Source organism: Pelodiscus sinensis, chromosome 15 (assembly GCF_052426305.1).
Source record: "Pelodiscus sinensis isolate ZL-2025 chromosome 15, ASM5242630v1, whole genome shotgun sequence".
NCBI classification, from domain to species: domain Eukaryota; kingdom Metazoa; phylum Chordata; order Testudines; family Trionychidae; genus Pelodiscus; species Pelodiscus sinensis.
In genome coordinates, this window is record NC_143066.1 from 2,270,283 (window position 1) to 2,297,812 (window position 27,530).

Sequence of the window (27,530 nt, forward strand, 5' to 3'; positions counted from 1 at the left end):
ATAGTGCCCAGCAGGACCATGTCCCTGATCACAGCACCCTGCTACCTGCCTACCCCAGCACCCTGCCACCTGAGCCAGCATCCTTCCACCTAGCAGCACCCTCTCCCCATCCCCAGCATCCACTAGCACTCTGTCCCCTACCCCCACCAGCACATTTGGGACCACATTAGTGAGGCTTGGGGTTTTTTGGAGGAGCGTTTTTTTTTGTTGGCTTTTTTGCATCTCACTTGTGTGGCCCCAACTGACTTTTAAGTGGGTTAGTGACCTTTGACTCAAAACAGGTTCCTTACCCCTCTCATATATAAAGACAATGCTAAAACCTTTTGAGTTTGACATAATTTATTTAAAAATGAAGCCAGGCCAACAAGCCCCCAGTTAGGACCAAACCCTCATTTCACTGCAGCATCATAACACTCCTGCACCACCTGACCCCAAATATACACTGGAACCCCCTGTCCTAAGCCTCTGACATCCCCAAATTCCTGCATCCCCACATCCTCAGTCTTCTGCCACAACATTCGTCCACCATCCACACATCACAAATCTGTGTCCTGAGTCCATCATACTCACAACCTTCTTGCCCTGAGTCCCTCACATATCCAGCTCAAACTCCTGCACCCTCACAGCCACAAGCCCATGGCTTGCTCAGCACCCTAACCTTCCACCTGAGCCCAACACTCCCCAGCCTAGAGCCCCCTCCCCGAGCCAACAGCCCCTTCTCCTGCATCCAAATTCCCTCCCAGAGCTTGTACTTCTCACCCTTTCCCACACAGAAATCCCTCATTCCCACCCCACACCTCACTCTCACTAGGTTGAGACAGGTATAAGGGCTGGGGGTAGCAAGTGATGGAGAGGAGGGGAACAGAGCGGATGAGGCCTCATGGAAGGGAGGTGGGGGGGTTCCCCCCCCCCTTTTTTTTTTGCTTGACAAACCTAAGGGTTCCTTGAAATTCTGAAAAGGGTTCCTCGGCCAAATAAAATTGGGAAACACCGCTCTAGAGACCCATGCAGTATTCTTATAATGAAGAGGCTGCCACAATTTGTAAAGACACTAGAATCATTTAGGGGGCTAATAAAGAAGAATGTGATGTAATTAATTTAAAAAAGACTCAGAGGGATAACTGTGTTAGTCTGTAACTTTAAAAATGAGTAGTCCTGTGACACCTTGGAGACTAACAAAAGTATATAGTATCATGAGCAAAACCCACTTTATCAAATGATGAACTGGAGTAGAAATATCAGAAAACAGGTATTGTATAACAGAGGGGGAAAAGTACCTGTCAGTTGTAGGACCTGTGCTAATGAGGCTAATTAAGTGGGCTGAAAGTGTCCCATACTTAGCAAAAGACAGGACTATGCAGCACTTTAAAGACTAACAAGATGGTTTATTAGGTGATGAGCTTTCGTGGGCCAGACCCACTTCCTCAGACTAACACAGCTACATCTCTATTATTATTCTCCATACTTATCAAGTACCCAGACTCAGACAATGATCAGAAATACCAGTATTTGTACGCACAATGAATACACTTGTCCACTGCTGATGTTAACACATTTATTACATACAGAACAGATATGGTTCATTTGTTTGATAGCATAAGGGACAAAGCGTGGGAAAGTATTCATACAGCAGTCTCTTTACAGAATGCCATCTTCAGACCAAACAGCGGAGTTTACAGGCCATAAGACACTTTTTAAAAATCCTTTTATAACATACAAGGTACTTTACATACATCACAGTGGAAATATGATGGGGGGTGTTTAAGCCAATCAGCTTTCACTTTGCTGCTCCGTAGCCACAGAATGAGGATGATAGAACATTAGAGCAGTGGCTCTTCACTTGACTGTCAATGGCCTCTTTTTGAAAATGTGCTTTTCTCAAAAGAAAATCTGCCTCAAACTGCAAATGAACCACTGAGAATATCTTATTTTCTTAAGCAGTCATGAAATTTCAGTGGGAGACAGAGGACCAAGTATTGTCACTTTGGTAAAACAGATACAGAACATAAATGGTAACAGGTAAAACGCTCATGTCATGTTTCATAATTGTGGTGTTTTCAGGAAACTGATGTCAATTTCATTTTTTTTAAATCATCTCAAATAGTGAAATGTAACTGATACAAATTAACAAAATTTGCAAATTATATGCTGTCTAAAACCCTAAGTGATTTATCCAATCAAAAAGCATTTCTGGAAAAATGTCAATAGCAGAATGAAAGCCTAACTCATTCATAAATGTCACATGGTCAGACTGGCCTCTTGGGGATCCCTGTATACAGGTACACAACTGAAGCATTTGATTTGACCTCTGCCTGCAAAGAGCAGTGCGAGTGCCTTTGCCTATCATTAGTGTTGTATTACAATGTCTCTGTCCCCCCTGAACTAGGCTCTGTTCTCTGGAAACTGTTGTTGCCTTTCCAGCGCTCTAATGTATGGCTGGTATTGCTCTCAGTTGTACCTGCACTATCCAAGTCCTCCTCAAACAGGAACTAGGATCCTTTTTAGCTTACACCAGGGGGTGCGTCTAGACTGGCAAGATTTTGCGCAAAAGCAGCTGGTTTTGCGCAAAAACTTGCCAGCTGTCTAAACTGGCCGCTTGAATTTGCGCAAGAGCACTGACTTTGTAATGTACAAAATCAGTGCTTCTTGCGCAAATACTTTGACGCTCCCGCTCAGGGATAAGCCCTCTTGCGCAAGAATACTTGCGCAAGAGGGCCAGTGTAGACAGGCACCTTCATTTTTTGCTCAAGAAAGCCCAATGGCTAAAATGGCCATTGGAGCTTTCTTGCACAAAAGCGCATCTAGATCGGCACGGATGCTTTTGCGCAAAAGCATCCTTGCCAATCTAGACGTGCTTTTGCGGAAATACTTTTAACGGAAAAACTTTTCAGTTAAAAGTATTTCTGTAAAATCATGCCAGTCTAGACATAGCCCTGCAGTGTCCACCAGGGAAGCTGACACTAGCTAGGAAACCTGCTCTGCCAAGGACCTGTGTGACCCTGGGCTAGTTAATCTTTCTGTTTTGTAGGTCCCTACTTGCAAAACCTTTCCCTCCCTAACAGGTGGTAAACACATTGTGAGGCACTCAGATATTACAGTAAAAGGGGGGATAAGTTCTGCAGACTGACAGGGATACACTAGTGTCAGCGGGGTAGCTGTGTTAGCCTGTATCTTTAAAAACAACAAATAGCCCTGTGGAACCTTAAACTCACGAAAATATACAGTAATGAGTTTTCGTGAGCAAAACCCACTTATGTCTGAAGATATCTCATCTGAAGAAGTGGGTTTTGCCCACGAAAGCTCATATTATATATTTTTGTGGGTTTCTAAGGTGCCACGGGGCTACTTGTTTTTAGGGACACACTAGGTCCTCTGGGATCCTAGAATACAAAGACTGACTGAGCCAGAAATGCAGCAAGTGAGGCAATACACACATGCTCAAGGATTTAAAAGGCCAAGAACTGAGAACAGTGAGGAGTCAGGAGGCAAACTGTGGCATCAGGGCTTTTAACCAGTTGGTCAGTAGCAGGAGTGAGGTAACAAAACTTGAGATATGCACACTGCATGGAGCTACAAGCTCCTGGAATCTCTCTCCAGCTTTTTACAGACTTATTTAACTGCAGGAGCAGCCATGAAACACAATTCTTGCCATAGCAAAGCATCCTCCTGTCTGGGTGCCATAGTTTGGGATATGCAAGCCTGAACCTGTATTTGCACTGGGTTACTGTTATGTACTGGGAGAAAGAATGACAAAAATCAGTATCCTGCCTTTTCTTTTCTCCAGCACTGTTCTGCTTTGAGAGCAGAGCATTCTCCCTGAAGAAAATCAGCACTAGGAAGAGAATGCATCTTCATGAGTCATTAAAACCCCTAGGTTAACACAGAAGCCTTATCACATCAACATGGAAGGATGTTGAACTTGCCTTCACCAGATACACTTTAAAACCAACTATCACTAAACAGCTTGTCTCTTGAAATTTTTTAAGGCTTTTAAAAATGATGAAACCAAGTATTTTTTACCCCTCATTTCAAAAATACCATGTGGACAAAGTAGCGCTGGCTCTTCCTTCTGCTAACCAACCCATATCCCAGCAAACTGTCATGTCCAAGCGCACACTGTCGTGACATCAAACACCTTTTTTGCCTCTGATTCTACCAAAAAGTCCTCCGTGATGTCACACTCACTGAGCACTACTTCATGTTACCAACTGATCAAAAATTAGAAGCAGAGGAGGGAGATTTCCCATATATAGCATGTGTTCTGCACTCTACCCCAGCATGAGACTGGTGGGCCCTCTATGGCCAAATAGCTGAAGTGGTTCCTGAAACCTTTGTTCCCTTCTCTGCAGAGGTATGGTTTAAACCTGGTGCTGCCTGTGCTCAGATCCTGAGATAAGACTTGGTGCTTGAGGACAATCTGTGCAGACAGGCTGGGATGAGATTTCCATCTGGTGAACTACATGTAAGATTTTCTTTGGGCTGTCACGAGTCATTAGCCTCGTTTCCCTGGAAGATACGAGGTTAATGCATTGTTTCTCATGCAGGTGAGAATGAGGCAACCTTCCTGACAACCTGGGCCAACCCTTCCAAGAAAGGCTTGATTCTCACTTCTTGGCAAGAGGTGTTTGGACAATTCCTAACCCTGTAGATTCCCTGCCTTTTTTTCCCCTTTGTAGATACCAGCTGCAGGAGAATAGTAATCCAACCACTCAACGTGCACAGGCCCAATTATGAAAGCTGCAAGTTCAGAGGTTAGAATGGGAGGGGGGGTCACCATCCAATGCAGGAGCTGTTGCAATTGTCTGGGGTTCCATTTCCAGCAGTAGGTGTAATGCAGGAGTTCTGTATGTACATCTTGGCATTCAGGTGGGAGATGGGAGAGATATGTTGGCTGGAAAGGAGAGATTCTCACTCAGGGATATATGATACTTGCCACACAATAATATGGCTCCTCTCCGCCTTGGAAAGCACCGGTTTTACTTGGGGGGTATCTTCTGCATTCTCCTCTGTCTCATCATCTTCTCCATCCCCTGCAGATAGCATACATACAATAAAGAGGAGAGAAAAGGGAGATCCAAAGCATTACTACCCCTCACAAAAGACTTAACAAGGAACCTGGGCAGCATTAGCTGTGGTCTTCTTTCATGCCTAGATGGGAAGCTGTAACGATGGGACACATATATAGCAAGACTGGTTAAGAGAGAGTCATAGAGACACAAAACATAACCTTCCAATATCCCTAATCACATGCACTGTCCACTCCCTCATCCCCTACAGGAGCCCATCCTTATAACAACATGGGTTAGAGACAGTCAACTGTGACAGATGGGGTTAGGCAACCATATCTCCTGGAAAAGGGTGGCTAACAGAGTAAAATGCCCAATGGCTTCCTCTATACCAGGAGACATGACAAGTGGAAACTGAACTTGCTATGTAGCAACAGTTTTCTCTTTAATCCCATTGGCCCGTTTTACCTGCAACACTTTCCACTTCACCTCTTCCCCAAAGGGGAACAGTAGGAACTCACCAATCCGGAAATCGATGTACCCTTCTCCTCCACTCAGCACCAGGACATTTTTCAGCTTCTGCCCCTCAGTCTCAGGGGCTGTTGTGCTGGGGTTCTCTGAGGGGCTGTCCAACACACTCCCATTCAGAGTTGCAAGAACATTACCTGAAAGAGCACAGGTGCTCCTGTAAGCAACTCCACCATGCTCCCAGAATGCTCAGCTAAAGGACACACATGAGGGTGCTCACCCTGCCAATTCTGTCCCAGCTGTTGGGAATCTGGATTTTATTCTAATGCGGACACAAAAAACCCAAAGGACCTTAAAAAGGTAGGTAATTCATAAAGAGCTGCAGAAGATGCAGTGTCATCTACCGCCTTCTACAATAGGGCAGCTCAGACCTCTCCCTGCAATGGTAGAGCCTACAGATGTCTTAGGGCATAAGAAGATCAAAAAATGTAAATGCCAGAATCCTCATGAGGAGGTACCCTGGCCATCCTTACCAGGAACAGAGACAAAGAACTTGACTGCATCACGGTGGCCATGAAAACAGAGCTGTGCCTGAGCCATGGAGCAGTAGGGGATGAAACTGCTGGCAGATTTGTCACTGTTGTCATCACCATACACATGAATGATTCCACCAGGGCGATTCCCCTCTCCAGATGTTGGGGAGGTCTTATTGGCTGAAGACAGGGAGGAGAAAAACCCATTTATAGACCAGTCAAAGCGAGAAGTGTGCAAGAAAAACAAAAGCCATGTAGGAAAAACTTTAAATGTGCAGATGCTCGTTAAAGGTCCTGATTTATGCCCTCATGCTAGACTATTCAGGCCCCCTCTCTACTGGCACAGTCACATCCAATGGTGTTAATAAGTTGGGCTGCTCATAAAATAGGTACTTAGATAATGGGGAAATGCTCCTCTCTGCAGGTTGGTTGGAAGAGCAATCCCATCTTGACACATACTGCAGTGAGGGTGTTAAGGGCATCTCAGTAAAGGCCTTCGAGACTAGAGCTACAATCTTCCTTCTTCTCAACTCAGGATGGCAGAGTCAGAGCAGGAGCTGCCCCAGTGACCAGTCATGATGCTTAAATGAGCTAAGTTCCCTGTCCTGGGGAGAAGGTTGGACTCCTGTCTTTCATGCATCTGAAGAGGAATGGTTCTTACCCAGCTTGATGAAATTGCTCAGCTTCAAAATCAAGTCAAGGACATTGGCTGGCAATACAGCCTTCTGCAGTGTTAGAGAAGGCACTCTCAATCTCAATAGTATTTGGGTTCCCTTTCTAATTCAAGGAGAATTCTGCCACCAGCCTAAGCCCTTAGGACCATGAGTTCAACTATTTGGCTACTCAAGAACTCCTCAGGAGGTTTTGACCATCCTCAGTTCCCATAGACTTCAGTGGGAGCAAAGAATGCTCAGTACCTTGCAGGATTAGGCTTTGAAAAAGTGAATTCTTCCTTTTATCAGTGAAAACAGACTGGAACTCAGTACTCAAGGAGGAAGACTCCTTCTACCACATGCACACCTAGGCCACTAGAAAGCACAGGGATATAGGACTGGAAGGGACCTCAATATGTTAGGTAGTCCAGTTTCTTGGACTGATGCAGGACTAAGTATTATCTAGACCATTCTTGACAGGTGTTTGTCTAACCTGCTCTTACACATCTCCAGTGAAGAATGTTCCACACCCTCCCGAGTTAATTTATTCCAGTGCTTAACCATCTTAAGAGGAAGTTTTTCCCTAATGACCCACCTAAACCTCCATTGCTGCAATTTGAGCCCGCTGCTCCTTGGCCTGCTGTCGGTGGTTAAAGAGAACAATTGATCACCCTTCTCTTTTTCTGTATTTGAGGTCTATTTTCATGCCCTGCCCCTTCATCTTCTCAGCTCCAGACTAAACAATCCAAATTCTTTCCATCTCCCCTCATAGGCCATATTTTCTAGATCTTTCTTCATTTTTGTTGCTCTCCTTTGGATTTTCTCCCATTCATATTTTTCCTGAAGTGCGGTGCCCAGCACTGGACACATTATTCCAGCTGAGGCTTTATCAGCATGGAGTAGAGCAGAAGACTGATTTCTTGAGACCTGCCAAAATGTCCCAGAACATTTGCCTTTTTTGCAAGGGTGTTACACTGTCGACTCATATTTCATTTGTGGTTCATTATGACAGCCAGGTCCCCCTCTGCAATACTCTTTCCTAGACAAATCATTTCCTGTTTTGTAGGTGGAGTTCTTTGCATTTGTTCTTAATGATTTTATTTTTACTTCAGACCATTTTTTTCAGTTTATTAAGATCATTTTGATTTCTAATCCTGACCTTGCAACCACTTCCAGCTTGGTATCATCCACAAAGCTTGTAAATGTATTCTCTATGCCATTATGCAAATCACTTATGAAGCTATTCAATAGAACTGGACTCTGGAGAGATCCCTGCGAAACACCACTTGAAATGCCCTTCCTGCTTGACTGTGAACCACCGATAACTATTCTCGATGTACAGAATATTGTTTTCCAACCAGTTGTGCATCCACCATATAGCAGGCTCACCTAAGCTATATATCCCTATGAGACAACATCAAAAGACTTACTAAAGTCAAGATAGCTGATCTACTGCTTCCCTTTATCCACAAGGCTTGTTACTCTAGCAAAGACAAATATCAAGTAGGTTTGACATTATTTGTTCTTGACAAATCCATGTTGACTATTACTTATCACCTTATTATCTTCTAGGGAATTACAAACTGATTGTCTGATTATTTGCACTATTATCTTTCTGGGTACTGAAGTTAAGATATTGGTCCATAAAGCTCTGGTTTGTCCTTAGTCCCCTATTTATAGACAGCTACAGGTTGAACTTCTCTAAGTCCGTCACTCTCTGATCTGGCAACAACCATGGACCGGCATGATTTTAGTTAGCTGGATGTCCACTTATCCTGGGTGTGGCCAAGTTTCCCATGTTCCCATCAAGTTTTTTATAGCCACCAGTCCTGGCTCTCAGTGTTCTGTGCTGTTATTTAGCTCTAATTTATCCCAAATGTCTTATAAGAGCCCAGTGAGCAGCAGAAGTGTTGGAAATGATGCTAGACAGCATTGACCTCCTGTAATTCACTGATTAGGTCCTGATGGTGCCGGACTACAGAAATTCAATCTGTACTATATTTGCACTTCTCTGATTTCTTCTGTCCTTCGTAAGTTCACAAAGATAATTGCTAATGGCTCAGAGATTTCTTCAGTCAGTTCCTTAAATATTCTAGGATGTATTTCATCTGGCTCTGCTGACTTGAAGATATGTAAATTGTCCAATTAATTCCCAACTTGATCTTTCCCTATTTTAATTTCAGATCCTAGCCCATTTACACCAAAAATGCTTGCTATGTTAGCTGTCCTATCATTGCTACCTTTTTGGTGAAAGCTGAAATAAAAAAGGTATTTAACTCTTCAGCCACTGCTGCATTTTCTGTTATTGTCTTTTCCTCCTCATTAACAGTCCTACACTGTTCTTGATCTTTCTCTTGCTTCTAATGCATTAGTAAAATGTTTGCTTGTTACCCTTTATGACCCTAGCTACTTTAATCTTGAGAGGGACACTGTATTGAATCTAAAGCTTCTATTTGTGATCAGTCACTTGGAAGAACTACAACATAATACTTAGTCCTGTCATGAGTACAAGGGACTGGACTAGATGGTCCTTTCCAGTCTGACAATTCTATTATGAGATGTTTGCTACCACCATCCTGATTCCACAGGGACTCATTGTTTCCATAGAATATTCTGGGCTGAGATCTATTTCATTTATTAAATGATGCTGAAATAACTCTGAAGAATAAGAGTTGGTCAGAAAGAGACCGTATCACTAAGGGCTTTCTGCATTTTTGTGACCTGGTTTGCCACAATTGGCTGGCATTTGAATATTATATAGAAGTCGTATCAGCCAAAGAATATTGGGCTAGAAGGTCTGTCTGAAGCAATGATCAGTATCAAATGCTTCAAAGTGAAGACTGATTGTGCTGTGCATTATAGGGAGAAAAAGATTTCGTCTTGACCCCTGAAGATGGTCATCTTAAGGCTTGAACCATGAACTTTCAATTTTTCCAGGATCACTGGCTTAACTTGCATACTTTCTAATTATTTTTAAGGCTTTTAGAAAACCTGCTCAATTACTCTGGTTATGAGATTCCACAGTAGCAAATGCCATAATTGTTTTAGAAAATGAACGAGTCCAGAAAAATCTTGCAAGACTAAGTGGACAGTTTCTTCTTGTCTACCTGGGAACATCTGGCTAAGCAGATCTTTACTGTGAGGCTTACAAAGTGAACAGTTTGGTTAATCACCTTCTGAAATCTGAGTCACCCAAAGAAACTACATGGACAAATTAAAATATTCAGTTTCACAATAAAACAAATGGGATTGCTGCCAAGAGGGGTTCAAATGTTCTTGGCCCTAGAGGAATGATGCTATTTATATTATCTCTAGGCTCTTCTCAGCAATTGCATCTTAAAATGAGAGAGGTGAATGAATACATGGATAGAGAAGCGAATGGATGAAGGGGTGGAAAAGTCGATGGGTGGACAAGGAATGACATAGTAAATCTAGATGGAAGGAGGTGTTGGACTTACCCCGGAGCCCAAGGAGTTGACCTCGGTGGAGGACTACAGCTAGGCACGGGCCAGGAATGGGAAAACAAAGGAACATGGGAACAGACAGGTAGGTAAGGAAAGAAGAAAAAGGCAATTATTGGGAGAAACTGCAGGAAGAAGAATTTTTTTTTTTTAAATCTAGAGAAACACCAGACTGACCTTGCTCTCCTCTTTCTTATCGTAAAAGAACATGTGGTGCAATAAAGCAGGGGAGAGAAAAATTCAGCTTCATAGCGAAATCTTACTGCATTTTTAAAAATCACATCAACTATCAGAGGCTAGTGCATCTGCTTCTAGTCACTGTGAAATGACTTGAAAGCAGGGTTCCCTCTTCTTTCTGTAGTGCTGGATAGAACATTTCTGTTTGATATAAACAGCAAATCCACTGTAGTCCTCCTAGATTGGAATTGTCCACTCCTGCTTCTTAACACCAGGTTAATCAGCCACTAAATCCAACTCTGTGTATCACAACTTGAGAACCCCATTTCTGAGCCCATATCATAAGGCCTGTCCCTTTTGGGGGATGCTTGCATTAACGGTTAGATCCTTACTGAAAATTCCAGTACATTGAAGTCCACTTAGAAGCAAACTTTCCCCAATGGAAAGCAGATAAGATGTTGATTGGCATGTGAAGAGTGGCATTAGTGAATGTTTAAACTACTGACCCCTCTTCCCCAATTCTAGAGTCTTGTCTGTTAGTACTTGCTGGGTCCCCTCATTTTACTGGATAGAGTTGGCTTAAGATACTGATTTTTACTGGACTGACTAAATCAAATCAAAGATTTAGTTTTAATGAACCTTCTGCACCATTAGCCCAGCAAGATGTTGCTGGTGGAGAAAGTTCAGCTACTTACTGCATCATAAGAGGTCTACTGAAACAAATGCTCAGAAAACTTCTCATTCTGTAGCCACCCTTCCAGAAACAGGCTGCATTTTCCATTGCTGCATCCCCCTGACCACTGCCTTCAGAATGAGTCAACAGCTGTTAACCACCTTAAAGTCATGTTCAACAGCAGCCTGCATCTAGATTGAGCCAACAACTCCTCCTCAGGAGGAAGAAACACTTTCTACTGGACTGCAAGGGCCAGCAACAAAAACGTCCATTTGATCTTTGCATGAGGCAAATTAACCTCTAGTTTATTCTTAATTCCATAACTTGGGTGTGTCAGATCATAATACAGGGCACCTCAATCAAATTAGGCAAAACAAAGAACCTCAAACAACATCGCTGAAAGTGAACACTGCAGAGATATTTCAGACTTTCCCTAATTCTATGGGCTATCATTTCACAAGCTGCCTATTTCTCTCAGTCCTTCCCAGCTGAATGGACCTCATTACAAAGATCAGTCTTCAAGCCAAATAATTCTAGGAACACAGGAATTGCCAGATGGGCTCAGACTAGTCCAATATCCCATCTTAAACAGTGACCAGCATTAGATGCCTCAGAGGGAAGTACAGGAAACTGCAACATCAGGCACCTGCACAGTAATTCTGTTGCTGTGAAGAGGTTACAGATTGGCTTAAACCCTGAAGCATGAGCATTTAAACTTCTTTGCATTAACTGTGGTAAGTCTAGATACTCCGAATATCCAGATAACAAGATTCTAAAAGGAGCTGAGCAGGTAAGTTCTTAGCCTCAACAATATTCTGTGGCAATGAGTTCAAGAATTTATTTACAAATTGTGAAAAATGTATTTCCTTGTATCAGTTTTAAATTCTCTTCTTTTCAATTTCATTCACTGTCCCTTGTGTTATGTATTATGAGACAGGGAGGAATGGATTTCCAATCTGCTTTTTATACTACACCATCCATTATTTTATATACTTCTACCATGCCTCATCTTATTCAGCTCCTTTCTGAGGTAACCATCCTAATATTTTCAAGCTCTTTTCATAAGAGAGTTTTTCCAGTCCTTGATCATTCATGTTGCCCTTCTCTGAGCCCTCTCTAGTTCTACAATATCCTTTCTGAGATGGGATGATCAGGACTGCAGTTTTGCAGATAAAGTTGCATCACCAATAGATATAAAAGTATAACAGACTCCATATGATTCACCATCTCATTCTTTATCAATTCCTGGTTCCCATCTGTGAACCCTCTCTAACTTCTGTAATGTTCATTTTGAGATGGGATGATCAGTAATGCACACAATATTCTAGATGAGGAAGTCCCACTGATTTGTATAATGGCATTGTACATTTTTCTGGATTATTCTGCAGCCTGTTCTTGATACAGTCTAACATCTTGTTAGCTTTTTTGACTGCAGCAGCAGATTGAGAAGACTCTTCCCTGAATTGAGCAAAATGATGTCCTAGAATGCTTAAGACTGAGGCTTGTCTTTCTGTAAGGTGGTGCAAAACTTTCATGGCTGTCCCCTCCCTTCTCCCTGGAAACTGCCATGACCAGAGGTCCAGTTCTCGCATCAAGATGCAAAGGCTGAGCATGGAGATACATTAATGTGCCAGCCACATTTCTAACATTAAAGAAACACAGAAAAACATCTGATGAACATCACCTACTCTCTGTCAGTGGGATGGAGATCACAACACCATTCCCTGTTCCAACCCAGAGGCGATTGCCGGCGATGAGCAGGGCTGTGATTCGCACAAATGAGAAGCCCAACTTTCCAGTGCCTGCCAAGCATGAGAATTGCAGAATCAGTGAAGACAGTATCGCTTGGAGCAATGCCACCTATCAAACACTGATGCGCCCCGATCTCCAGAACAACAAACAGGCCATTTCCTGACTGGCACTGCTTTCTCACCTAGCATCTTGCTGACATAAGGCTCTATGTCCACATCCTGAAGGTGCTGATGGGTGTGGGCATGATATAGCCTCAGTGTAGAGTCCAAGCGTATTGAAACCCACACCCCATCTCCGATCCATGCCAGCTGACGGACCTGGCTTTCCCGACGTGGGTGGGCATCAAAGGATTTCTGAAAGGAATCATAGGGGGAGCAACATGAGTTTATCACTAGGCTGGGGAGCATTTGTTGGCTTTCATGATTCCTGGGTCATAGGCATAAACTAAGGAGGTAGCTCTGAAACCTCCAATACAGTACCCCAAAGCTGAACTGTGTGACTGGCCAGCAGTGTTCCCTCTAAGCTTCACTGCAGCAAAGCTTCACAGGTAATTAATTAGCCCTTCCCAGTCAGAGGCTCAAGGCTCCGATAACTGACTGGTGGGGCTGATTACAGGAAACAGATATTTTAATGGACTGCTTTGGAACTAGGACATTCATGAAATGGCTCATGCCAATGAGTGAAATGAAATGAACCTGTTTTGCCTTACTCAGAGCACTCTTCAAACAATGCAGCAGGAATCAGCCAACACTTCTCAGTCTAGCTTTTTAAAAGCACAAGGATGAGGGAGGTGCTGGGGATGAGGTAGGTGCATTTTCGGGCTGCGAATTTACTGTTGATATTTTTCCCCCTTTCATAGCAGCTGCATCCTACAAGGCACTGTTACTCCAGTTACAAATCACAATTTCAGTAAGATGGGGTTTAAACTAACTGCTTGCTCTTCAGTAAATGGAGCTTCCACCCCACAGCTTGCTACCCACACTTGCCCATTTTATAGTCATACACTGCCTAACAGATACACACTAGAGCCAGCCGCTGATCTCATCAGTTAGATGAGGTGGAATGCTTTTCTGGCAGATCTCCAGAGTAAAGACCTCCCATTACAGCTTCTGCCCTACCACCATGGAGTCAACAGAGAGCATACAAAAGATCTGCATTCACTCACTCCCCAGCCAAACAGCAGCAAGAACAAATATAGCAGGAGCCAGCAACCAACCTGTCTCACACTCACTTTCCTCACCTCAATCTGCATTGTTTTAGGCTGGATGACGTGGACTTTGTTCTTATAGCCGCACCAGACTCTATCGTACACCACAGCCATGCAGCGGATGGAATGGTGGGTATGACCCAGGTCCATCAGGTGGTAATTGCTGAGGTCCCACTGACCATCTAGGGAAAAGCAGACAGCAGAGGGGTTGTGCACTCAACAGCTGTTATTCCACTTAGTTCTGGGACTGGGTAGTTCCAGTGTGGTACTGTCCCAGAAATGAAAGCTGTGTTAGTTATTTAAAACACAGCTATAAGTAATCAATACTCTTAGCTTTCTGAGTAGTCAAGGAGGAGCACAAGACTGGCCAGGAACCCTCAAGAACAAATTATTCAGGAATACAATTCATACCACGAGACCCAGATGAAACGCAGGAGGGAAATGCTGATACATAACTGTCATAATCTGAAGACTACAGAAATCTTTGTGTTGCCAAAAGTGAAAAGAATTTCTGCAGGAAAATTCCCATAATAAGAAGTACAAAGAATCAAGGTAGTTTATTATACTGAAATAGAATTTGGAGATTCTGAATGTATAAATAATCAAATGTGAATTCCTGCTAAACTGGCAGTGGAGATTCATGAATTATAAAACACACACACCAAAGCTCATTTTCCCTAGATCTGCTAACAAGGCAGATTCACACTGTTACTTGGGGGTCAGAGACTTATGCTCACTAAACACATTAAATAGGGCTGTAAAATTTCAATTATTTGGCTAATCGAACAGTCAATGCAATTTGCATCAACTATTCGATTAGTCGATAAGGGCGCTTCCGCCTGTGAAGTGTTGCAACAGCTCCAGTGCTGTTGCTACACTTCAAAAGTGAAAGCGCTGTGGGGAGCCCGGGACAAATGGGGGACTCAGCAGTCCCCTGCTGGCCCAGTGCTCCCTGTGGCATTTCAAGGCAGCAATGCCGGGAGAGAATGTCCAACCCGAGATGGCCAGACCTCAGGGTCCATGCAGCGCTGCCGCTTTGAAATGCTGCAGGGAGCCCAGCATCAGGCTCCACATAGCGTTTCAAAGCAGCAGTGCCACATGGAGCCCAAGGGTAGTGGAGAGCGACTAGTCGTTCACATCCCTAACATGAAACTCCGAAAATCTGGCTGATTATTCACCTCCTCACAATAAGTACGGAGGCTTTAGACTCCCCTGAGTTTTTTTTAAATGAGCTACAGCAAAAACCATGGGGGAAAAAAGAAAGCAAACCTAATGGACTCTCTCAAAGCTTGCTTGAATGAATTATAGTCTTACACTCCATCTGTAAGGGGCATTATTCTCCCCATTTTACAGACAATGAAGCATAGTTAAATGATTTGCCCAAAGTCACTCTCAGCTGGGGACAGAACCCAGATCTCTCACTTGTAGACCTATGCTCCAGCTACTAGAGCAATCCCACTTCTTCTGAAGGCATATAATCTCTAGGTCATGAAGGATTACTGTAGCTTTAATATGAATGTTCTGAATATATGAATAATCAGACCTGAATGCCAAGTTCACACTACCTAACCAACCATAACAGAAGTTGAAACGAAACTGGTTTCCACCCAAACAGCAGGCTGTGTAGTTTAGTATGTTGTACTGACCCCACTACTCTGATTACTCCTTGAATTATCTGAGTGTAATTAGGCAAGGTTTTGCTCTAGGAACTTCCGTCACAACTGGAAACTGCTCTGAAGTTCCCAGGTGTGAATGCAGCTGGGAGTTGCAGTGTGACAGAGATGCAAAATCAGCTGGCAGCGAACAGGATAAAAATCTACAACCCAGACATAAGAGGAACTATAATGATGGAGGGTAAGGATAAAACTTTTATAGTAGTCATACATTTAAAAAAAAATTAATTCTCTAGTAAGCTAGCACTATGCCATCTTGAAACATGCTTTATTCATTTCCACAGACTGCTTCTGTTTTGAAGCTGGCTAATTCATCTTTACTGCTTTGATTCTTACCCTCTCCTCGATGGAATATGGCTAGTGTTCCATCAGCCAAGGCAACAAGAACCCGTCCTTTCACATGCCTGAAATAATAGAAAAGAAAATGCTCATGAAAAACTTGTAGCAACAGGAAATGCTGCTGGTTTCAGATGTCTGCTTGGTCTGGGGAATGAAAGGTTACTTCTCCCACTCTCTTGGTTATAAATCATTTCCAGTCTCTAGACAAATCACAGATATGGTCTTAGCACGACTACTAAATCCAGCACTTGCAGACAACATTCAGCACGCGTCAGAGTCACACACATAGTTTCTTTATTCTATTGGTAGCACTAGTGCCTTCATTATAAGACTGAACAGGGTCTCACCAATGCCCTGTTGAGTTTCACCTCTCCTTTTCACTGACTTTACAATAGTGTAACTTCACTGATTTCTAATTTACATTAGTGTGAGTCAGAGAAGATTCAAGCTGTTCTCCTCCTCCCCTTCCCATTTACTTATTTCCAATGTTCCGTCTCATTTAGTACAAACCTCCAACTGGGAAAGAAGACAGCTCAGTATGGGTATGTCTACAATACACACTTAAGTCTGGGCTCTGACTCAGATTTCAGCCCAAGAGCTCTTTCCATCACAAATCAGTGAGTCAGGTCAGCAAGCATTCAGGACTTGAGTTCTAGGACCCTACTAAGTGATGGGTCAGAGTGCAATTCCTCCATGACTCAGGTCCGAGGCCTGTCATTTTTCAAGGTGGATGCAGGTCTAGCCACAGACCCAAATAAGATGGTCTGTTCAGTACAGAATGGACACATTAGCACAGATGAAACCCCCAGATCCAGCAACTGTAAATCCAGGCTTAAAATGCAGTGTGCATGCTCAAGCATGAACTTGGAAACACAATCTGCAAGCCTCCGTAAGACCTGGGCTTAGTGTGCAGTGTAGAAATTTCCTGTGAGGCTTAAATGGATCACTGAACAGAAAGCAGATGCAGACTCCCTCCCCACAGCTCTTTACTGATTTCCAGAACACTTTTCTGGGTGAGGAAAAGATGGCCAGGCACAGGACCAACCAAGGACAAGTAATGAATTCCCTGTTTTAGAGTCCCCAACTCAGTATACAAACTTACACCAGGCTCAGCACAGAATCCTTCAGCTTTATCGAATGCAGACATTTCTTCCAGTTGGACACTGCTGAGTGCACGTACAGCCTGGGAAAGGGGAGCAGACAGTGAGTCAGCAGAAACGTCCATACACCTACAAAGGCTGAACTATGGGGTAGGGTTTGTATCTTTCACTCTAGCATGAAAGGAATTTGCAAAAGTGTAGGTGAGTTGCTCAGCCTAAGATGAACTAGCTAAGCTAGTGCAGCAAGGATGCACTCTATAAATGTAACAGTAATGGGTTTTTTTATGAATGCGGGTGACATAGGGTTCTGTAAGACAACAGTGAACCTACCAGCCATTCTGTGCCCCGAGCCACATTGTGGGTGCGGCACTGGTGCCTGTTCCAGCAGCATCACCATTCACTTCCTGCTCTGGCAGAACTGTGCTTGACTCTGTTTTTTGTTGCCCATTCTCACTACAGAAGCAAAACAGACTCAAGTTCATTACAGATCATGTCTGTGACCTAAAATACATAGCAGAGTATCCTTTTCAGCAAGGTTCATTATTCTTAGTTATATAAAAGTAGTGCCAAGTCCCCAGTTAGAGTCCTAGGGTGAACGCACAGGTTGATGCAATCTCTGTGACAGTGCTTTTATCAATTGTTCTTCAATTGGTTATGTCCTGATTTTTTCAAAGCTATTGTTAAATGAATGTTCTTTCTAGGTATGTTTTAACCTTAGTATTAGGTAACATACTTAGTTTATGGTTAACTAGAATTTTTTTGTCTCTTACATTTCCTTTTGGTTTAAAAAAAAGGGGAGGGGTTAAAACTGAGCTTTTTCTTTGCATTTCTATAGCACCATTCCAGCCAAAGATCACCATCCCTGTCTCATTTACTCTAAGATTTTGGTCAAAGATTGTGCCTCCTTTGATATCTGTACAGCACCTTGCACATTAGATATTACCAGAATAAATAAATGTCAAAATCAGACAGAGTCAGATGAGAACATTCAAGTGTAGTTGTTCTGTAAGGATTCCTCTTGATAGCAGCTCTAATTTCACATCAGGAGATTAAATATCTGCTCATAAACAGACCAGTGTGCTGTTGGCTGAACCATGTTTGTTTTATTTTATTGCTCTTTTATCCTGTTAGCCCATCTGTGATATTGACTTGGCATGAAAACGATGACAGTTTGAATCTGCCCCAAAAAACCAGGCTGGCCACCTCATTTTACTCATCATGGACAGCTGATGCAGGCAAAGAGAGATGGTAAACAACTGTATTATTATCTATTTTTTGTGTTACCATAGCACCAGGGACTCCCTATCATGGATCAGAACATTACTGCAGTAGGCGCTGTACAAACATGGGATAAAAAGATGGCTCCTGCCCTAAGGAGCTATATCTAAGGATAAGGCAAGAGTGCATACTCCATGCAGCCAACCTACCTGTTCTGCCTAACAGGTGCCTGAGCTGGAGCTGGATCCGTAAAAATGTGCTCTGTAAGTGGACCAGGCCGAACTTGAGCTGGTTCTGTTTCATTTGCACCATTCTCTGGTACCTCTGTAGCTTCTGTTGCCTCTTCTGTAGACTGGGACTGATTAATCTTCCCATTGCTGACCGCAGCCACCTCACCTAGGGAAGAGGAACATGCTGTAAGGTAAATGGGAAACAAGGCGGAGGGATCTATCAATCTATAAATAAATAAAAGCTTCCGGTTTTACAATTATTCTTCCAAGTCAGACAACTTGTGTGTCTGCTATTATAGATTCCCCCAAGCCTGAGTATAGATGGGGGAGTACTAAAGCGAGATCTCTGCTCTGAAGGATAGGAGTCTGAGTGTATTTTAAGGTGAGCTGTAGTCTATGTCTGGTAGGAGGTCAGAAACCCTGTATGTTGGATCATTCCACTAAGTGTCTGACCAGAGTATTTTTATTCCCTTTCCTACACTCACTTCTCTTTTCTCCTCAGTAAAATTAGTGAGTTTATAGAAACACATTAGTCAGGAAAGGAAAATGCTAAAAATAGCAGCAAAAGTGATATCAGAGACATGTCATCTGTCCAAAAGATTCCACTCTGTTAATCCCTGTACTGTGCAACATGATACATATCGCTGATAGAGAAGAGGAAAGGAACACTCTGGGTTCTAAAGAGAAGATCTCAAAAGTATTTTAATTTTTAACACAAAGGAGATGGCCAAGGTTTTTAAGACTTGAACCAGACTGCAAAACCTCCTGGGGATCCTCAAGAGCTTCGGGCCAGAAAGGGGAGTATCTAGATGAAGTATGCCTCGTTATAGGCACAGGGTGAAAACCAGATCATCATGAGACCTTAGTCCCAAGACTCACTCTGTCCCTTATCCAGCACGGGGGTGTCTCCGCGGGAAGAACAGTTACTGCGTGGCACATTGCACCGGGTTGCACAACCCACAAGAGTGATTCCTGCTAGGACTCCATCTGCTCCAGATGATTCTTCTGGATTCATGTCTCCCTCCAGAAAGATCTCACCTGGAGGATAGTCACTGTCGCTAGCCGCTGAAAGGAAAGGAAGAGACTCTCCCATAAGTTTAGCAGCCACTCTATCTCATTTAACTTTAGCAGTATTCTTGAGATATCCAGGGAGATGTAACATTCTGAGCTTACCAGTCTCTACAGACCCTGGAGAGGGCCCTACCTAGCCTCCATGATTACAGCCAGGTTTGTGGAGCCCTTACTCACCCTGGTTAGTACATGCTTACATAAGTAGACTTTCTGAAGTCAAAGGTACCACTTAGATGAATAAGTGCTCATCAATGTGGGGCAGGTCTCCACAAGCTGGTCCTACATGAACGGATGATATGGGTGACAATCTGGACACAGTTGCTGAACGGCTCACAGCAGCTCCCATTTTTTAGCTACGGAATAAGTGAAGCATATTTGTGACAATCTTTTCTTACTTACCAGGGATACTGGAAATGCAGAGTACATGAGCATTGCAGACAGTAAACTGATCCACCACTGTGCCAGGCTGGTTGGCATCAATGATCACAACTTTACTTGTAGAGAGGGTACTCGTGAGGATCCAGACTCGGCTGGATGTGGCATCCATTTCATGCAGCTCCTTGACCTGCAGTGAGAAGAGAACCCGAACTCCTGAGACTATGGCTAGCCAACCCAACTGTGTCAAGATTTGGTCTGAAGAGACAAGTCTGCCATCTCTGGAGAGTGAACACCTCTTATTAGCTTCTGAAGATACACAAAAATAGGCAGCCACAAAGCAAACTTCTGCCACCCTGCTGCTCCAGCATACCACAGCACAGGCTTGCAGAGAGCACATGGGGTGAATGGGCAGTTTGGCCCTTAGCTTTGCTGCTGAAATTTACAATTAGTGACACTAGGAACACTTTCGGAGAGTCATATAGTAACAACATTTAGACATCCTGCAAACATGGGCTGTACCTGAACTATTAACTTAAGCAAGGAATGCTCCCTGACTGCTATTAGCACAACTCCTCCTTTTTTAAAGTCATCACAGTTCCCCAGACAGGCCACAGAACAGCTATGCATGCCATCTAGGTGGCTTCAAAACTGCTATAACTGCTATCTCACTGGGTTTATGTTCAGTGGAAAAAGCTGCTTTCTAGAATGGAATGAGCAGTTCAGAAGCAGCAGCTTGTTCCAGTAAAATCTCTCTTGCAGTGGTAAAACAGGACAGGGAATGAGCATACCAACTCACTTGATAGTAAGTCCACTTCTTAACTCAAAATACAGCTGGGATGCAGATGGGCTGAAGTGGGAATCCACTAGTTATTAGAAATCTATTGCTATATTATCCTGCTTCTCAGAGGCTTTGCAGCCATCCTACTGTGGAAAGGCATGAAAGCTAAAGTAGTGACAATCTTGCAAAGATTTACAAAGCCCACGGAAGCTCATGTTATTATACATATATTTTTGTTAGTCTGTAAGGTGCTACAGGACTTCTCCGGTTATTTTGTTTTTTTTAAACAACCTACATTCAACTGTACTTTCACTACTTATCAATTACAAGTACATAGGCTCTATCTTTTTCCATTCTCATAGCTGCTAACATTGCCTCTTTTGGAAGGCCAAATTAAATGAACCATTGTGTTTGCCATTTCTGCTTCTGTCTGATAGCTGGAAAGCAGTGGTTCTGTATTACTGAAGCAGCAACAGCCATCTGTTATCCGAGTCCATGATTCACATCACATCCTGTTCCTGCCTGAATCCTGATACTATTTATGAAAGACTATTTCCATTCAACATCAGACAAGCCTTTCATTCTAATAAAGCACCTTGTATATGGAGGTCTCCAAGCACATTACAAAGGGGGAAATGGAGGCTTGGTCAGGAATGTGACTTAGCCAAGAACACAAATTCATTGGCGGAGTTGTAAATAGCACCTGCTCTTATCACTGGATAATGCTGCATAGATAATTAAATCAATGGCAACAGGAGGAAACATTATGCAAACAGCCCCATAGAAGGGAGGCCAGAAAAATGGGGGGAGAATCAGAGGGTCCCTTTTCTGACCTTTTTCTTTTCCGGAGAGGTGTGATTACTTTTGTTGTTCTCTCCTTCTACCTCCCGGTCACAGGTGAGAGGATCACGTCCAGGATCTGGCTTCTGTCCATTCCCAGAATCCTGTTCAAAAGGCTTCCACCCCATCAGGTTGACTCCAGCTGCACACCACAACTAAACAATTAAAGCAGAAATTATAACAGACTAAGAACTAATTAAGGACCAGGACCTTACTAAATTCAAGTTCCTCTACTGAGCACTCTATGCACATTCCCAACACCTGCAAAAACGTAGGAGGATTTCTACTAGAAGCCACAGTTAATTTAGGGGAGAAAGGAAGGAGGAAATCTGTTGTGTAGCAGAAGCCACTACTTTCACAGAGTCAATTTTGCAAATATGATTAGATGATATTAAAAGAGAAAGAAAATAAACTTTGTGTGGGTGTGACCTAAAATCAAGAGGGTGAAAGGGGTCCCCACACACTTTTAGGTGGAGAAACAGAATGTCTTCTTTCCACACCAAAAAAATCAATGAATAGGCAGCACTAGCAGAGTTCACACTTGGAAAAACATGGTTACTCACCTTCTTATAACCACTGTTCTTTGAGATGTGTTGCTAATATCTATTCAAATTAGGTGTGTGTGCACTGCGTGCATGGGTGTTGGAAAGTTTTACCCTATCAACTACCTGTTGGGTTGGCTGCAGAGCCCTCTGGAGTGCTCCCAGCATAGTGTTCTATATGTGATCCCGATGACCCAATAGTCCCTCAGGGTATGTCTACACTACAGCGCTAGTTCGAACTAACTTAGTTCGAATTAGTTAATTCGAACTAAGCTAGTTCGAACTAACGCATCTAGAACTAAAAACTAGTTCGAACTAGCGTTTTGCTAGTTCGAACTAGTAAGTCCACATTGAGTGGACTCTGAACAGGGCTTAAGGATGGCCGGAAGCAGTGCCGGCAGGGCATAAAAGGAGGACTTAGAGCATGGAGATACTGTCTCAGGCTAGCCGAGGGCTGCGCTTAAAGGGTCCCGACCCCCACCCCGGACACACAGTTCTAAGGGGTGCCCCGCTTGCAAAGAAGTTCTGGCTTGGAGTGCCCTGAGTGCCCACACTGGGCACATCACACCACTCGGCCATCAGCCCGGCTGCACTTGCCGCAGGCTGCCATCTGGGGAGAGGGAGTAATTGGGGGGCTGCAGGAGAGCTTCCACCCCCAGAAGCCCGCAGAGCCAGCCCAGTCCTCCCCATCGGGGGCTCGTACCCCATTCCTCCCTCACCTCCTTCCACTTACCCTTCCCTAGCCCCCCTTCTTATTGATGTACAAAATAAAGATAACGTTTCTTCCAACATTGACTCTGTCTTTATTGAACAAAACTGGGGGAGACTGGGAAAAGGAGGTGGGAGAGGGGAAGAGAAAGGCTGGGAGAGGGGAGGGCAACTAACATGATCAGGGGTTGGGAACAGGTCCCAAATGAAGAAAGGCTACAGAGACTGGGACTGTTCAGCTTAGAAAAGAGGAGACGGAGGGGGGACAGGATAGAGGTCTCTAAAAGCAGGGGTTGGGTGGAGAGGGTGCATTCAGAAAAGTTCTTCCTGAGTTCCCATAAAGAAGGACTAGAGGACACCAAAGGAAAGGAATGGGTAGCAGGCTTCAAACTAGTAAGAGAAAGTTATTCTTGACAAAGCAAATAGTTAACCTGTGGAACTCCTTGCTGCAGGAGGCTGTGAAGGCTACAACTAGAACAGAGTTTAAAGGGAAGTGAGATAAAGTGATGGAGGTTGGGTCCATGGAGTCCTATTAGCCAGAGGGTAGGAGTGGTGTCCCTGCCCAAAGTTTGTGGAAGGCTGGAGAGGGATGGCACGAGACAAATGGCTTGGTCATTGTCTTCGGTCCATCCCCTCCAGGGTCCCTAGGGTTGGCCGCTGTTGGCAGACAGGCTACTGGGCTAGATGGACCTTTGGTCTGACCCAGTACGGCCATTGTAAGCTCAGGGCTCAGTGTCGGGGGTCTCAGTGGACCCCCTTGATTTTCATGCACACCTGCTCCTGGGTGGCCAGGCTGGCAGCTCTCCTGCCCTAGACGGCCACTTTCCTGTGCCTAGTGCGGAGATCGTGGACGAGGTCCACGATGTCCGCACTAGCCCAGGAAGGTGCCCGCCTCTTGCGGTCCAGGGCAAGCTCCCGGGAGCCGCCAGCCTGGTCCCGGCAAGAGGGGGTGGGCTGGGGGGCATCGGGTGGGTGGCTCTGTGCCGTGCCAGGTGCAGGGTCTGCTAGCTGGGTACTGGCAGGCTTGCACCTGGCACGGGCACCGTAGCCAGCCCGTGCCCCTTTAAGGGCTCCGGGGCCGGGAGGGGGGCATAGAGTTTCCCTGGTGTTGGCCAGAGTGGCCACCAGGGAAACCTGGGGAGGGCTAGCCTCCCACTAGTTCGAACTAAAGGGCTACACAGCCCTTAGTTCGAACTAGCTAGTTCGAACTAGGCGTTAGTCCTCGTAAAATGAGGTTTACCTAGTTCGAACTAAGCGCTCCGCTAGTTCGATTCAAATTCGAACTAGCGGAGCGCTAGTGTAGCACCTATTAAAGTTAGTTCGAACTAACGTCCGTTAGTTCGAACTAACTTTGTAGTGTAGACATACCCTCAGTTCCTCCTTGCCAGCTGCTCCAACAGTGGGGAAGAAAGGTGGGTCTGGAACAGACAGGAGTAACATATCTTGAAGCACAACAGGTACAAGAAGGTGAATAACCATTTTTTCTTCTTTGAGTGCTTCCTCACATCTGTTCCAATTAGGTGATTTGCAAGCCATACCCAGGAGGAAGGGCTGGAGTCAACAAATGGCTGACTGAAGTACTGCTGTGCCAAACACTACATCCCATCTGGACTGATTCACAATGATATAGTACGATATGAAGATAGGGATGGAAGACCTATTCGCCGCCCTGCAGATCTCCTGGAGAGGGACATGAACCAGGAAGGCAGCCAAGCAGGCTTCCACCAGAGCTGAAGTGCAACAGACACCCCGATATCACAATCTTGGCCATGTCATAATGTGCAAGCCATGATTCAGGAGGAAATATGCTGTGACGATACTGGCAGCCCCTTCATTTGTTCTGCTGCTGCCATGAACAGTTACGTCGACTTTCCAAAGACTTAGTGCAGTCAGTGTTGAGGGCAAGTACCCTCTTGACATCAAAAGAGTGCATTCATTGTTCCCAATGAATCCAATGCATCAGGGAAGGGCAGACAAATAAGCAGTGGCAAATTTTTAAAGTGCTTGTACACAAATGCTAGGAGTCTGACTAATAAGATGGGTGAACTAGAGTACCTCGTATTAAATGAGGAGACTGACATAATAGGCATCACCGAAATCTGGTGGAATGAGGAAAATCTGTGGGACACAATCATACCGGGATATAAAATATATAGAAAGGATAGAGCAGGCCGGGTGGGTGGCGGAGTGTATGTGAAAGATAATGTAGAATCAAACAAAATAAAAATATTAAGTGAATCAACATGTTCAATAGAATCGCTATGGATAGTAATTCCATGCTCCAATAAGAAGAAATTAGCAGTAGGGATATATTACCGACCACCTGACCAGGACAGCGATACTGACATTGAAATACTAAGGGAGATTAGAGAGGCTACCAAAATGAAGAACTCTGTCATAATGGGGGATTTTAATTACCCCCCATATTGACTGGATACATGTGACCTCAGGAAGAGAAGCGGAGATAAAATTTCTCAATGGCTTAAATGACTGCTTCTTGGAGCAGCTGGTGCAGGAACCCACAAGGGGAGAGGCAATTCTTGATTTAGTCCTGAGTGGAGTGCAGGATCAGGTCCAGGATATAACCGTTACAGGACCGCTTGGGAATAGTGACCATAATATAATAACATTCAATATTCCTGTGGTGGGAAGAACACCTCAGCAGTCCAGCACCCTGGCAATTAATTTCAAAAAGGGGAATTACACAAAAATGAGGAGGTGTGTTAAACAGAAATTAAAAGGCACAGTGACAAGAGCCAAATCCCTGAAAGCTGCATGGAACCTTTTTAAAGACACCATAATAGAGGCCCAACTTAAATGTATGCCCCAAATTAAAAAGCATAGCAAGAGACCTAAAAAAGAGTCACCTTGGCTTAACCACCATGTAAAAGAAGCAGTGAGGGACAAAATGGTATCTTTTAAGAAGTGGAAGTCCAATCCTACTGAGATAAATAGAAAGGAACATAAACACTGTCAAATCAAGTGTAAAAATGTAATAAGAAAAGCAAAAAAAGATTGAGGAACAGCTAGCCAAAAACTCAAAAAGAAATAACAAAATGTTTTTTAAGTACATTAGAAGCAGGACGCATGCTAAAAAACCTGTGGGTCCCCTAGATGATCGAGCTATAAAAGGAGCAATCAAGGACGATAAAGCCATTGCGGAGAAACTAAATGATTTCTTTGCTTCAGTCTTCACGGCTGAGGACGTTGGGGAGATTCCTGAATCTGCACCGTCATTTGTGGGTGATGAATCTGAGGAACTGTCCCGGATTGAAGTGTCATTAGAGGAGGTTTTGGAACAAATAGAAAAACTTAATGTTAACAAATCTCCGGGACCGGATGGCATTCATCCAAGGGTTCTAAAAGAACTCAAATGGGAAATTGCTGAGCTATTATCTGTGGTTTGTAACCTATCCTTTAAATCGGTTTCCGTACCTAATGACTGGAAGGTAGCCAACGTGACACCAATATTTAAAAAGGGCTGTAGAGGCGATCCTGGCAATTACAGACCGGTAAGTCTAAATTCAGTACCGGGCAAATGAGTTGAAACAACAGTAAAGAATAAAATTGTGAAGCATGTAGGAGAATATAATTTGTTGGACAAAAGTCAACATGGTTTCTGTAAAGGGAAATCCTGTCTTACTAATCTGTTAGGGTATGTCTACACTACCCCTCTAGTTCGAACTAAGGGGGTAATGTATGCATACCGAATTTGCTAATGAAGCCCGGGATTTGAATTTCCCGGGCTTCATTAGCATAAAGCCAGCGCCGCCATTTTTAAAAGCCGGCTAGTGCAAACCCCGTGCCGCGCGGCTACACGCGGCACGGACTAGATAGTTCGGATTAGGCTTCCTAATCCGAACTATCTGTACACCTCGTTCCACGCGGCTTTTCTTTTGATGGCGGTAAACCTCATTTCACGAGGAAGAACGCCTTCTTTCGAAAGTTCCTTTTTCGAAAGAAGGCGTTCTTCAATGTAAATAGGGCTTCTTCGAAAGAGAGCATCCAGACTCACTGGATGCTTTCTTTCGAAAAAGCAAGCCGCTTTTTCGAAAGTTCAACGTGCAGTCTAGACGCTCTCTTTTGAAAGAGGCTCTTTCGAAAGTATCTTTCGAAAGAGCCTCTTTCGAAAGAGGCTTGCAGTCTAGACATAGCCTAAGGGACTACAAAAAGATCTCACCAAACTGAGGGTATGTCTACACTACAAAGTTAATTCGAACTAACAGACGTTAGTTCGAATTAACTTTGATAGGCGCTACACATGCAAACCGCTAGTTCAAACTTAATTTGAACTAGCGGTGCGCTTAATTCAAACTAGGTAAACCTCATTCTACGAGGACTAACGCCTCGTTCGAATTAAGTGGCTACACAGCCCTTAATTCGAACTAGTTAATTCGAACTAGTGGGAGGCTAGCCCTCCCCAGCTTTCCCTGGTGGCCACTCTGGGCACCACCAGGGAAACTCTTCTGCCCCCCTCCCGGCCCCGGAGCCCTTAAAGGGGCACGGGCTGGCTACGGTGCCCGTGCCAGGTGCAAGCCTGCCAGCACCCAGCTTGCAGACCCTGCACCTGGCACGGCATGAGCCAGCCACCCGCTGCCACCCAGCCCTCCACCTCTTCCCGGGACCAGGCTGGCGGCTCCCGGGAGCCTGCCCAGGTCCGCAAGAGGCGGGTGCCAACCTGGTCTAGTGCGGACATCGTGGACCTCATCCACGACCTCCACAC

At 44.2% G+C, this 27,530-nt stretch overlaps 2 protein-coding genes across 24 annotated transcripts in view; one reads left to right on the forward strand and one right to left on the reverse strand.

The window, feature by feature from the left end:
* The window catches only part of NME3 (NME/NM23 nucleoside diphosphate kinase 3), a 32,069-nt gene extending 13,593 nt beyond the window's left edge, over positions 1-18,476 (forward strand). The window contains exon 6 of one of the 2 annotated variants that reach the window (XR_012896073.2): positions 18,174-18,476. The gene's annotated coding sequence lies outside the window, so the exon portion shown is untranslated. Of the gene's footprint in view, positions 1-3,784; positions 3,953-18,173 lie in introns of those variants that run through there. The other variant, XR_012896072.2, reaches the window with a different exon arrangement.
* MAPK8IP3 (mitogen-activated protein kinase 8 interacting protein 3) overlaps positions 1,542-27,530 on the reverse strand; it is a 126,876-nt gene continuing 100,887 nt past the window's right edge. For 19 of the 22 annotated variants that reach the window (XM_089782175.1, XM_089782173.1, XM_089782170.1 and 16 more), the window contains 14 exons: positions 21,551-21,712; positions 19,961-20,126; positions 19,370-19,555; positions 18,470-18,656; positions 17,373-17,495; positions 17,045-17,125; positions 15,940-16,007; positions 13,964-14,112; positions 12,905-13,076; positions 12,660-12,773; positions 10,119-10,157; positions 6,008-6,187; positions 5,528-5,671; positions 1,542-5,030 (listed from right to left, as the gene is read on the reverse strand). In XM_089782175.1, coding sequence (XP_089638301.1) covers positions 4,909-5,030; positions 5,528-5,671; positions 6,008-6,187; positions 10,119-10,157; positions 12,660-12,773; positions 12,905-13,076; positions 13,964-14,112; positions 15,940-16,007; positions 17,045-17,125; positions 17,373-17,495; positions 18,470-18,656; positions 19,370-19,555; positions 19,961-20,126; positions 21,551-21,712 — 1,893 coding nt within the window. In that variant the 3' untranslated portion in view covers positions 1,542-4,908. The remainder of the gene's footprint in view (positions 5,031-5,527; positions 5,672-6,007; positions 6,188-10,118; positions 10,158-12,659; positions 12,774-12,904; positions 13,077-13,963; positions 14,113-15,939; positions 16,008-17,044; positions 17,126-17,372; positions 17,496-18,469; positions 18,657-19,369; positions 19,556-19,960; positions 20,127-21,550; positions 21,713-27,530) is intronic. The other 3 variants (XM_089782167.1, XM_089782179.1, XM_089782176.1) reach the window with 2 other exon arrangements.